This window comes from Erinaceus europaeus, chromosome 1, assembly GCF_950295315.1.
Source record: "Erinaceus europaeus chromosome 1, mEriEur2.1, whole genome shotgun sequence".
NCBI classification, from domain to species: Eukaryota; Metazoa; Chordata; class Mammalia; order Eulipotyphla; family Erinaceidae; genus Erinaceus; species Erinaceus europaeus.
This window is the reverse complement of record NC_080162.1, coordinates 108,059,995-108,072,827: the sequence shown is the minus strand read 5'-3', so window position 1 is coordinate 108,072,827 and position 12,833 is coordinate 108,059,995. Positions and strand designations below refer to the sequence as shown.

Below are 12,833 nucleotides of genomic sequence, written 5' to 3'. Positions count from 1 at the left end.
CAGAGAGAAATGGAGAGAGGAGGGGAAGACAGAGAAGGGGAGAGAAAGATAGAAACCTGCAGACCTGCTTCACTGCCTGTGAAGTGACTCCCCTGCTGGTGGAGAGCCGGGGGCTTAAACCGGCCTTGTGCCGGTCCTTGCGCTTTGCGCCATGTGCGCTTAACCCGCTGTGCTACCGCCCAACTCCAACACATGATTTTTTTTTTCTCTTTTTTTTTTTAATATTTATTTTATTTATTTATTCCCTTTTGTTGCCCTTGTTGTTTTATTGTTGTAGTTATTATTGTTGTTGTCGTTGTTGGATAGGACAGAGAGAAATGGAGAGAGGAGGGGAAGACAGAGAGGAGGAGAGAAAGACACCTGCAGACCTGCTTCACCGCCTGTGAAGCGACTCCCCTGCAGGTGGGGAGCCGGGGTTCGAACCGGGATCCTTATGCTGGTCCTTGTGCTTTGCGCCACCTGCGCTTAACCCGCTGCGCTACAGCCTGACTCCCCCGACACATGATTTTATACACATATGTATGTGTCTGTTGTAGATGCATCTATATGCACACAAATATAAATGTGACATCTGCATGTGGCTATATCTGTATTAAAGTTGGGCCTAGGTGTTAGCCATTCAGTTGAGTACATTTGTTACGTACGCAAGGACCTGGGTTCAAGACTCTAATCCTCATCTGCAAGTGGTGAAGCAGTGCTGCAGGTGTCTCTCTTTCTTTCTCCCTCTCTGTCTTCCCCTTCCAGCTGAGATTTTCTTTTTCTCTATCCAATAAATGAGTAAATAAATTTAAAAAGTAAAAAGTAAACATTTATGAAAAAAGAGAATTAATTTTTTTTTCAGAACTCTACAAAAAATTATTATTATCCTTGGTTGGATTTAACTTATTATATACAGAAACTAGTAATTAGATGGGAATCCAATGACGCTTAGGAATTTTTAATTAATCAGGTTTAGTGTATTTTTTTTTTAGTGATTTAATAATGATTAAAACAATTGTAAAATAATGGGGTTACAGTTCCACACAGTTCTCACCACCGGAGTTCCATGCCCCATCCCCTCCATTGGAAACTTCCCTATGCTTTATCCCTCTGAGAGTATGGACCAACATTCTTTATGGGGTGCAGAAGGTAGGAGTACCGGCTTCTGTAATTGCTTCTCTGCTGGACATGGACATTGGCAGGCCCCTCCACACAATGGGTATCTTTAATGGTATTCATTGCATTAATGCCACTAAGCATTCAAAACTTCCCCTAGACTAGGAGCTCACTGGATACCATCTTATCAAGGCTCCAGGTTCCCTTCGAGATAGTCTTGAAATATTTTCTAGTTTCAAACTAAGGACTGTGGAGTGGCTAAGTAATATACCGTAGGTTACTAGGCATACTCATGAAACTGGACGTAGAACCTAGGATGATAGACTTCTTCCTTTTTTTTTTTCTATCATCATAAAGAAATCATTTTAAAGTGCTCTGAAATTTGCAGAAAAGATCAATGTGACTTCCATGGTATTTTGTGACTGCTGTTTAAACATTTGAGAAAGTAATGTGCTTTGACATTATTATTTCTCAGTACTCTTCAGTCCATTTGGAGAAAGAATGTAGCATAGTAACTTATTAGACTGCTCACCAATTAAAACACCCTTTGTCTTCTGAGGACATGGTCTCCAGTGGTGCACTGGAAGACACTATCAGGTGGTAGGTGAATCGACCACTCTGTACTGACCAAGCACCTGCTGGGAGGCATGCTGAGCTAGGATGCCCTGTGCCTTCATTTGTTTTTGTTCACCGAGTCTTCCTTGAAAATGTTTCAGATCAGAGGGACGAAGAATTGCCCACCTTATTGCATTTTGCTGCGAAATATGGGCTGAAGAACCTCACTGCCTTGTTGCTCACCTGCCCGGGAGCCCTACAGGCTTACAGTGTGGCCAACAAGCACGGCCACTATCCCAACAACATTGCTGAGAAACATGGCTTCAGGGACCTGCGGCAGTTCATCGATGAATATGTGGTAAGACCAAGGCAGGAGAGAATACCACCCTACCCCTCATGTACACACACACTCAGATTGGAAATGTGGTCCTACGGCTGCTTTTTTTTTTTTTTTTTCTTTTTTGGTAAGCTACTGTTAGATTCTCTCTCTCTCTCTTTGCGATTCAATAATGATTTTCAAAATTAAATGTCAACAGATGTATAATTCCACACCATTCCCACCACTAGAGTTCTGAATCCCCAGTCCCTCCACTGCAAACCACAGCAGTTCTCCCAAGATTGCAGACATGGGTTAACTGTCATTTCTACAACTATCTGTCTACATTTGTACATAATTACCCCCTGTTCTGTCCTGGTCCAATCCTCTCTTTCCCTCCACACATAACCCTATTACTCCATCCAAATATCTCTCTCCTTTTTGTTTTCTCTCTGGGTCCTGATGGAGCTAGTGTTCAGAGCCCTCTTATCCTCTTCCTTCTATCACTTCTCCCTCACTGGGAGTATGGATCAAAGTTGGTTTTGGGGTGCAGAAGGTAGGAGTTATGGCTTCTATAATTGTTTTTCCACTGGACATGGGCATTGGCAGTTTGATCCATACCCCCAGCCTGTCTCTATCTTTCCCTAGTGGGGTAGGGTTCTGATGAGGTGAAGTTCCAGGACTGATTGGCGAAGCTGTCTGCCCAGAGAAGTCAGAACGGAATCATGGTAGTGTGCAACTTGTTGTCTGGCAGGTGGCAGAACATAAAATGAGACAAAATGGTTAATGAGCAGGAACCAAAAAATAGAGACAGAGCAGATGAGATTAGGGGTTAGATTCTGTTTCTAGCAGGTTCTCATGTACTGCTTCTGGAAGGTCCAGTTGTCTGGGCCTATGAGATGAGTCCAGAATTGCATGGACCTGGGTTCTAGTTCTTATTTCCATACTTACATGTCTTCAGCTATATGACTCTGGGACAATAATATATCTTCTCTTTCTGTTCGCTAATGTTCAAAAGGGGGGGTAGTAACAATTCTGTCTGTAGGGCTGTTTTGAGGCTAAAAGGATCTTTGTATAAAGCAGTGAGGTTTACCCTTAAAGAATTTGCAGATACTTATAGCATAGATGATAGCTGATGCCTCCTATCAGTCATCTTCCCACCCACCACCAAGACATCTTAGGAGGGTGCCCCCAGAGACATTGCTCATCAAAAGGCCCAAGTACTGTGTCTCAGGATCTCTTCCTTTTCTTTCTTTCTGCCTGCCTTCCTTCTTTCCTTTCTTTTTTTTTTTTTTCTCTTTTTGTAAAGACTATATTATAATTCTATACCTGTGGTCCCAGGGATACCCCTTTTGTTTCTCTTCCTGACCCTCTATCTGGGTCTGACCAGTCTAGAGGTCTTGAGGTCTTGAGATAGATGTGTCTGGTCTATCTACTTGTCTGATTTTGGACTCTGCTCACTTCTTTGTGATAATTGATTTCTGGGTTTTTTCTTCTTCTCTTTAATTTTTTTAAAATTGTCTTTATTGATTGGGTAGAGACATCAGAAATTGAGAGAGGGTAAGGGGAGATAGGGAGAGAGAAACAGAGACACCTGCAATACTGCTTCACCACTTGCAAAGACTACCCCCTGAAGGTGGGGACCAGGGGCTCAAATCAGGGTCCTTGCACATTGTAACATGTGCACTCAACCAGGTGCACCACCATCTGCTCCCCCAACACACATATCTTTTTTTTTTCCAAGATTTTTTTTCTTTTTCTTTTTTTTGCCTCCAGGGTTATTGTTATGAATCCACTGTTCCTGGCACCATTCTCCCCCATTTTTTGTCTTTGCTATTGTTGCTTGTTTGTTGTTGTTGGAAAGGACAGAGAGAAATTGAGAGAGGAGAGGAACATAGAGAGGGGAGAAGAAAGACAGACACCTGCAGACCTGCTCCACCACTTGTGAAGCAAACCTCTTCAAGTGGAGAGTCAGGGGCTCAAACCAGGATCCTTACTCTGGTCCCTGTGCTTCGTTCAATGTGCGCTTAACCCAGTGCACCACCTCCTGGCCCCCAAGGTTTATTTTTAATGAGAGAGAAAGAAAATGACCAAATCACTGTTCAACTCTGTCATGTGGTTACTAGGAATTGAACCTGGGGCCTCTGGGTTCTCAGGCGCATCAGCCTCGGTGTTAACAGTGGATCAAAGACCTAGATGTCAGACCAGAAACAATCAAATACTTAGAGGAAAACATTGGTAAAACACTTTCCCACCTACACCTCAAGGACATCTTTGATGAATCAAACCCAATTGCAAGGAAGACTAAAGCAGAAACAAACCAATGGGACTACATCAAATTGAAAAGCTTCTGCACATCCAAAGAAACTATTAAACAAACAAAGAGACCCCTCACAGAATGGGAGAAGATCTTCACATGCCATACATCAGACAAGAAACTAATCACCAAAATATATAAAGAGCTCAGCAAACTTAGCACCAAAAAAAGCAAATGACCCCATCCAAAAATGGGCAGAGGGTATGAACAAAACATTCACCTCAGAGGAGATCCAAAAGGCTAACAAACATATGAAAAACTTCTCTAGGTCACTGATTGTCAGAGAAATGCAAATTAAGACAACACTAATATACCACCTCACTCCTGTAAGAATGGCATACATCAAAAAGGACAGCAGCAACAAATGCTGGAGAGGTTGTGGGGACAGAGGAACCCTTTTACATTGCTGGTGGGAATGTAAATTGGTACAGCCTCTGTGGAGAGCAGTCTGGAAAACTCTCAGAAGGCTAGACATGGACCTTCCATATGATTCAGTAATTCCTCTCCTGGGGTTATACCCCAAGGACTCCATAACACCCAACCAAAAAGAGGTGTGTACTCCTATGTTCATAGCAGCACAATTCATAATAGCTAAAACCTGGAAGCAACCCAGGTGCCCAACACCAGATGAGTGGCTGAGAAAGCTGCGGTATATTACACAATGGAATACTATGCAGCTATCAAGAACAATGAACCCACCTTCGCTGACCCATCTTGGACAGAGATAGAAGGAATTATGTTAAGTGAGCTAAGTCAGAAAGATAAAGATGAGTATGGGATGATCCTACTCATCAACAGAAGTTGAGTAAGAAGATCTGAAAAGGAAACTAAAAGCAGGACCTGACCAAATTGTAAGTAGGGCACCAAAGTAAAAACCCTGTGGTGAGGAGTAGACATGAAGCTTCCTGGGCCAGTGGGGGGTGGGAGTGGGCGGGAGGGATGGGTCACAGTCTTTTGGTGGTGGGAATGGTGTTTATGTACACTCCTAGTAAAATGTAGTCAGATAAATCACTAGTTAATTAATACGAGAGGAGGAAAATTAATTGTATGTCTTGAAGTTTTTCAAAACACAAACTGAATCTTTTCAATATATAGGCTATGTAACTGATATGCAGACTCTCTCAAAAGCCTAGACCAAGTAGATCAGAAGCAACCAATAGCACAGCTATATACAAGATATTGGGTACTGTACAGCAAACCCTAACAAAGGGACTTTTCAAAGTTAACCCAATTACCAATAATGTGATGATAACATTAACTATCGATTATCTTTTTGAACCCTAAAACAGCAGGAACCTCATCTCCACTATAAAGCCTCTACTTCCCCCAGTCATGGAACCCTTGGATAGGGCCCACTTTCCCGTATGCCTCTCCCAATCCATATCAAATAATATTACATCTGCCGATCACAACCTAACCAACACAACGATTGCCACCTCAACATGCTTCACTTCAGACTGTGTCCAGAGACTTCACGGGTGTTAACAATTTGTATCGTCTCCCCGGTCCTCTGGGTTCTTCTTTGAGTCTGATCTCATTCCATGCCTGGTATTTCTTCCTTTGTCCTGGCAATAGCTATACTTTCTTACACTTTCACAATTCATAGAGAGGACCCAAAAATTTCTTAGTCTCTTGTTTGAGGCTGTGATCTCAAAAGGAACAAGAAACACGGTCCAGTCTCATTCTCTTCCTCCAGACAGGTGTGAGCTTGAACCTCCTCCATGACTTAACACTATTGTGCACTTGACACACTACATGCAGTGACTCTCCAAGACACATAGATGGGGCTTATCAGACCTTGGAGACATTAATCATCTTAAATGGGATATACAGTTGTGAGTCCCTGTCTGATATTGTTGATATAAATAACATTAACAATGTTGGTATACAGAGTGCTCACAGTCAAAGAATATTTACTTAGCTATACTTTGTTGCTGGAGCTCGGAGCCATCACTACGAATCTACTGCTTATGGTGACTTTTTTTTTTTTTTTTTTAGGGCAGAGAGAAATTGAGAGGGAAGGGTAGATAGAGAGAGGGAGAGAAAGATAGACCCCTGCAGACCTGCTTCACTACTTGAGAAGCGACTCCCCCTGCAGGTGGAGAGCCAAGGGCTCAAACTGGGATCCTTGTGCTGGTCCTTGCACTTCTCACTATGTGTGCTTAAGCCAGTGTGCTACTGCCTGGACCCCTACTCAGCTATCTTTAAAGCCACAAATGTATGAAATGCAGTTTCACTTCCATGCCAACAAGACACTATGTTGCAGTAATGACCAATGTTTATTGAATATATTTGATTGGCAAATGCATCATCTCACGTAATCCTCAACGTAACCCTTTGAAGTTATCCCTCTATAGTGATAATAACCTTCTGGTCATCCCTCTCTAACAAATGAGGACTAGGGCTTAAAGAGGCAAAGTCTAGAGCGAGGCAGGCTAGGAGTATGGATCCACCAGTCAGTGCCCATGTTCAACAGGGAAGCAATTACAGAAGCCAGTCTTTCCACCTTCTGCATCCCACGATGACCTTGGGTCCATACTCCCAGAGGGATAAAGAATGGGAGGGGATGGAATACAGAGATCTGGTGGTGCAAATTGTATGGAGTTGTACCCCTCTTATCCTATGATTTTATTAATGTCTCCTTTTTAAAAAATAAATTTAAAAAATTTTTTAAAGTGAAAGATAACATAAAAAAAATTAAAAAGAGGCGAAGTCACTGTGCCTGCTGTCACACACTGCTAAGGGTGGAGACAGGATTTATCAGGCGCTGAAGCTGAGAAACGTTACCTAGCTCTCGCTGACAGTGAAGTTTGAAGGTATACTTTCATTTTATACTGAAGCTGCTATGATTCATGTTTCTCAGACTATCTCTGTTTTCCCACTCCACTCACGTCAACCAATGCCCCTGCGGCTTTGCTCCCAAAAGGCTGCCCCTGTGCACTGTTTGTGACCTCTAAGAATGGTCCCATTTCCTCTTTCCACCACATCAAAGCCACAACAAATGCCAGAACTTAGGTTGCCATTCCTTCTTAGCTGTCCCCTGGTCCACTGCTTGGGGCTTATTAGGAAACCAGCACTTATTGTCAGTAGCCTGTTAGCTCTCTTGGGGTAGCAGTGGTGAAACTTTTCTTTCTGTGTGTGGGTTGATGCTGACATAAGGGTTGTGAAAAATCTAAGTATCTTGCCAGGAAAAGTTGTTCAGAGGCTTCAGGGAAGCCAACTCTCCGGTTTCACAATCACTTGGAAGCAAAATAACAAATGACAGACCGCCAGGACTTGGGATATACAGGATTTAAAACCAGGAGGTTCCCCTTAAAGAACTCCAAGGCCAAAGTCCAGGCAGTGGCACACCTAGTTCAGCACACACATTACAGTGTGTGAATACACAGCTTCAGGCCTCCGGTCCCCACCTGCAGGGGGAAAGCTTCACAAGTGGTGAAGCAGGGCTACAGGTGTCTCTTTGTCTCTTTTCTCTATCGCCTCTTCCCTTTCAATTTTTCTCTGCCTCTATATAATAAATAAATAAATAAAAACATAATTTAAAAAGAATATAGAACTGTGAAAAGAGGAGAAGAAGAAGAAGAAGAGGAAATAGTGGTAGTGGTGGTGATGATAGTGGTAGTACAGGGCCAGGAATTCTGGAAGGAGCAAGACCTAGTGAATTCAGGTCTTGAGGGGCTCCTGCCTACACATTAGTGCAAGCATCTCTCAGTCACAGCCCTGACTCAGTTCATTTGAATTTCCATGTGACTGCCAGTCAGAGTTACACTCTCATATTTTTTGTTCTCCTTTGAGGAACCACTAACATGTATCAGAAAGATAGGAAGCCAAGATTGTAGGCCCTTGAAATAGGCGTTGGATTTTTTTTTCTCAGCTTTGGTTGTCTACTCTGTGAACTAGGGCATATTCTGCCTTTCTCAGATAGTGGCAGAAAGAAAGTACCAGAGCTAAGGGTGTAGGTAGAAGCCTAGCATCACACCTGACACATAATAGGTGCTCATGAAAAAACTTTTACTTCATGGCCATTCACTGGGTTTCTCCTGAATGCATGATCCTGTGCTTAGTGTGGGGGAAGGTACAAAGATTAAAATTAGGGGGCTGGACAGTGATGTACCAGGTTAGGCACACAAAGTCCAAAGCACAAGGTCCGGCATTAAGGATCCTGGTTCGAGCCCCCAGCTCCCCACCTGCGGGGGGGTGGGAGATCCCTTCACAAGCAGGTCACAAGCAGGTGAAGCAGGTCTACAGGTATCTATTTTTCTCTCCCCCTCTCCGTCTTCCTCTCCTCTCTCAATTTCTCTCTGTCCTATCTAATTAAAAAATGGAGACGTGGAAATGGAAAAAATGGCTGCAGGAGCAGTGGATTCATAGTGCAGGCATCAAGCCCCAGTGATAACCCTGGAGGCAAAGTAACAACAACCAAAAAAAAAAAAAAAAAGACAGAAGGAAAGAAAAAGAAAAGATTAAATAAAAAAAAATATATATATATAGAGAGAGAGACCCTTAAATAGCTTTCACACTGGTGGTAAATAAAGATGTCCACCAGTAGCTGTGACCAAGGGAACATTGACTTTACCCCATCACAACCCCACTCCGGACCTCTTGTGTTCAGAAATCCAAGCTGTTGACAGAAATTGGATGCTATCTTGTCTTGCAGGAAACTGTGGACATGCTGAAGAGTCACATTAAAGAGGAACTGATGCAAGGGGAGGAGACTGATGCCGTGTATGAATCCATGGCCCATCTTTCCACAGACCTGCTCATGAAATGCTCCCTCAACCCTGGCTGTGATGATGACCTGTATGAATCAATGGCTGCATTCGTCCCTGCTGCCACTGAAGACCTGTGTAAGTAGCACTGCCTGGTTCTGCTTCTGTCTTTCAGCTGACACATGGCTTTCTTCACACTGCTGGATACGGAGAGGGTAAGTCCCTTGCTTACCCCACTGCTACCCCTCTGCCCCACCCCCATCCCAGCAACAGATGAAGGTCCTGTTTTACACAGACTTAGGTGACCAGCGGAAAATACTTCTCCAGACTTCCTCTGCTGTGGACACTCTGTAATTGGAAAGTTTATGCCGGTCCTGGAAGTCAGAGTTGATGAAATCATTCCCTTGTGATCTGAGAAGTTGAGTCAGTGGCTTTCTACCCTGGGAGACCCAGTGGGTGCTTTTATAGCAAACATTTTGTATTGCCCCTCTACTTCTCTGACATGAGTTTCATAAATGACAAAACCTACGTGCATATGACTTTTTTTTTCTTAGAAATCAAATATACAGCCTCACTGAAATATAAAAAGTGAAATAATAGGAGAGGAAACACTCAGGCAGACCGGCACATAAGGTCATAATGTAATAGTTGGAGGCAGGCACTGAACTCCGAATCTCTGTCAGTGACACATAGCCGTGACATGGGTGCCACTGGCAGTGCTGGCATTCCCACCTGGCTTCCCTTGGCAATGAAAGATGCTTCATATTCTCCTCTCCGTGTTCATAGTAACTAAATTTCTGGGAAAGTCCCTGTAAATTAGAGCCATGAAGGAATATAGGTTATACTTACATATAAGTCAGAAAATTATAAGCAGATTTGAGAGGGTGGTTTTTTTTTATTTTTATTATCTTTACTTGTTGGATAGAGACAGCCATAAATCGAGAAGAGAGGAGAGATAGGGAGACACACAGTGAGAGACACTTGCAGCCCTGCTTCACCGTTCCTAAAGCTTTCTTCTTACAGTTGGGGACTGTGGACTTGAACCCCGTTCCTTGTGTATTGTAACATGTGCACTCAATGAGATGTGCTGAGGGTGGCCCCCCTTTTTAAAATTAGATTAAGAAGTAATAAATGTATTTCCAAAATATATCTTCACGCTGTGTTTGTTCTTGTAAATGATGTTATAAATGTTGCCCTCTTGGGTTGTCTTCGTGTTTTTATAGTAAAAGTGTAGTGTATGCTTCATTTAATATGGCACTGGGGAATAAACACAGGGTCTCATACATGCATAATACTGCTAGCTCCAATTTTTATATATAGAGAGAAAGAGATGGAGAGAGAAAGGAAGAGACACAGCAGTACTGTTCCACTATCCATGGTACTCCCTTGGGATATTGAGGCAGAAATCCAGGGCCTTGTGCATGGTAAGGCATGTACCCTACTGGGTGACCTCTCTCCTGACCCCAGTAATGATTATTTCAAAAACTTAAAATAATGGCCAGGTGAAATAGCTCCTCTGGGTGGCTGCCTGCTTTGCCATGCACACAACTCAGACTCAAGCCCCTGCTACTTAACATGGGACTACTATGGCACTGGAGGAAGATTCATTGATATGGTCTCTCTCTATATATATATATGTGTGTGTGTGTGTGTGTGTGTGTGTGTGTATTGCCCTGGACCTTTAATTACTGGCCATGAAGAAAAGAAAATTGAAACAAAATATAAATGTATAACTGAGCTGATAAAAATATCCCCATGATGGGCCCAGGTGGTGGCATACCTGGTTAAGCACACACATTACAGTATGCAAGGACCCAGGTTCAAGCCGCTGGTCCCCACCTGCAGGGGGAAAGCTTCATGAGTGGTAAAATAGAGCTGCAGGTTTCTCTGTGTCTCTCCCTGTTTCTATCTCCCTCTCTTCTCTCAAATTTTCTGTCTCTGTCCAATAATAAGTAAAAAAAAATCTTAATGATGTCAACCATCCAAACTTTGAAGCACTATTCAAAATTTGAATATATTTATATTCATTTCCTTTTTTATCTGCTGATATTAAGTGAAAAAGTATATACCCAAAGACATGGATGCAGATATGTACAAATACATACTTCTGTATAGATAGTGCATCCTAAGAAGTTACTTTTTAAGCCTATCATATGTCCATCATGAAGTATTTAAAAGCCATGAGGAGATAAGACACAGATTACTACACAGGGCTATCGCGCAACTTGCAGCACACCTAGCATCCTGACCCCTGTCTATTAGCATCCTGCTAAGTGCCAGTATTCTCCCTGCATTAAGGTGATAATGAAATACCCTCTTAAGTTTTCACATGCCCCGTAGGGGGCAGTGCTTCTCCCCTTTAGAACCACTGATCTATGTACAATGTTGGTTTTCAATGCACAGACCAGAGAGAAGCAAGAGAACCCAACAAAGAGCTCTGAGATGCTTTTCACTATATCACCATCATTTGCTATTAGGTGCTGGGCACTCGGAAACTGTCTGAGGTTTTTTACTCTCTTTCCCTCTGGTCTGATTAACAAAGTCCCAAATGACAGACAAATATACATCACTGTTTCAACTTTATTTGCAAAAGGATTTCCAAGAGGAGGTAGATTGGGTATTGTCAATTTTCAGGCTGACTGAAAAGAAGACAGGGAGGTGGACCTGTGAAGAGAAAAGTTGGTACCGTGGCAGGGTGGTGGTGGTGTTGGAACAGAGGTATAGGCAGGGCAGGGGACCAGCAGTGGACTCTGACACCTGCAAGCTCTTTGACACTGCAACTGGAAGATGTGACTGGTTGTTAAATGTTTGCAGTTATATTCACTACTCCTCCAGAGGTGGAGAGAGAAAGAGGGAAAGAAGTAGAAGTTCTTTTCTAGTACCTCACTGGGAAGACTAGAGGCGCTGGTGAAAATCCTTTTTAAATGAGCCATGGCCCAAGAAGGGAGGAGAAGCAAAGATGTCATTCTCACCACCCACACCCTCTGCACCCTCTATATCTCTGAATCCTTAGAGCAATTCTACAAGAATGCTTTCTTTCTTTTTTTTTTCCTCTTGTACTTCACGAATGAGGAAACTGGCACAGAGCTGCTTATAAGTGATAGGTCCCAGATTAAAACCAAGGTCTTCTGTCTTAAGTCCGTATTCTATTCCACACCTAACATGTTCACACAGTGCCACAGATTTTACAGTATTTTGGTTTTTTTTGTTGTTTGTTTTGTTTTTTGCTTTTTGCCACCAGGGTTCCCGGCACTATGAATCTACCATTCCCTACAGCCATTCTTGCCTTTTTTTTCTTCCTCTTTTTATTTGATAGAACAGAGAAATTAAATTGAGAAAGGAGGGAGAGATAGGGAGAAAGACAGACACCTGAAGACTTGCTTCATCGCTCACGAAGCATCCTCCCTACATGTGGGAACAGGGGCTCAAACCCAGGTCCTTGTGGGTATCTTTGTGCATAGTACTCTGTGTGCTTAACCAGGTGCACCACTGCCTGCCCCCCCTAGTTTTGTTTTCTTAAAAGAAAAAAAAAAATCTATCAACTGTAGTCCTGTTTCCTCTTCAGGCGTGGGTCACACCAGCTAACACAACAGCCTTTGGCGCCCTCTACCTGTGCACATCTGTCCATCCTTCCACACATCCAAGAAATGTCTGTTTTGCTGCTTTCCTCACTTGGGTGCTGACTTGAGGCAGGAAAGGAGACAAGGCACCTTCCTTTGTAGAAAACAGACCTACTCACAAAAACACACTTGGATGGTGACCTGTACTCATTCTGGAACCCAAATATGGTGCCCATCCTTTCTGCCCTATGTCCTTTACTATAGGGTTGTTAAAGTAGTTG

General features: G+C 43.0%; 1 protein-coding gene across 1 annotated transcript in view; it reads left to right on the top strand.

Moving 5' to 3' along the window:
• The window catches only part of PIK3AP1 (phosphoinositide-3-kinase adaptor protein 1), a 217,479-nt gene that overhangs the window by 134,664 nt on the left and 69,982 nt on the right, over positions 1-12,833 (top strand). The window contains exons 7-8 of the mRNA XM_060192851.1: positions 1,812-2,008; positions 8,941-9,130. Coding sequence (XP_060048834.1) covers positions 1,812-2,008; positions 8,941-9,130 — 387 coding nt within the window. The remainder of the gene's footprint in view (positions 1-1,811; positions 2,009-8,940; positions 9,131-12,833) is intronic.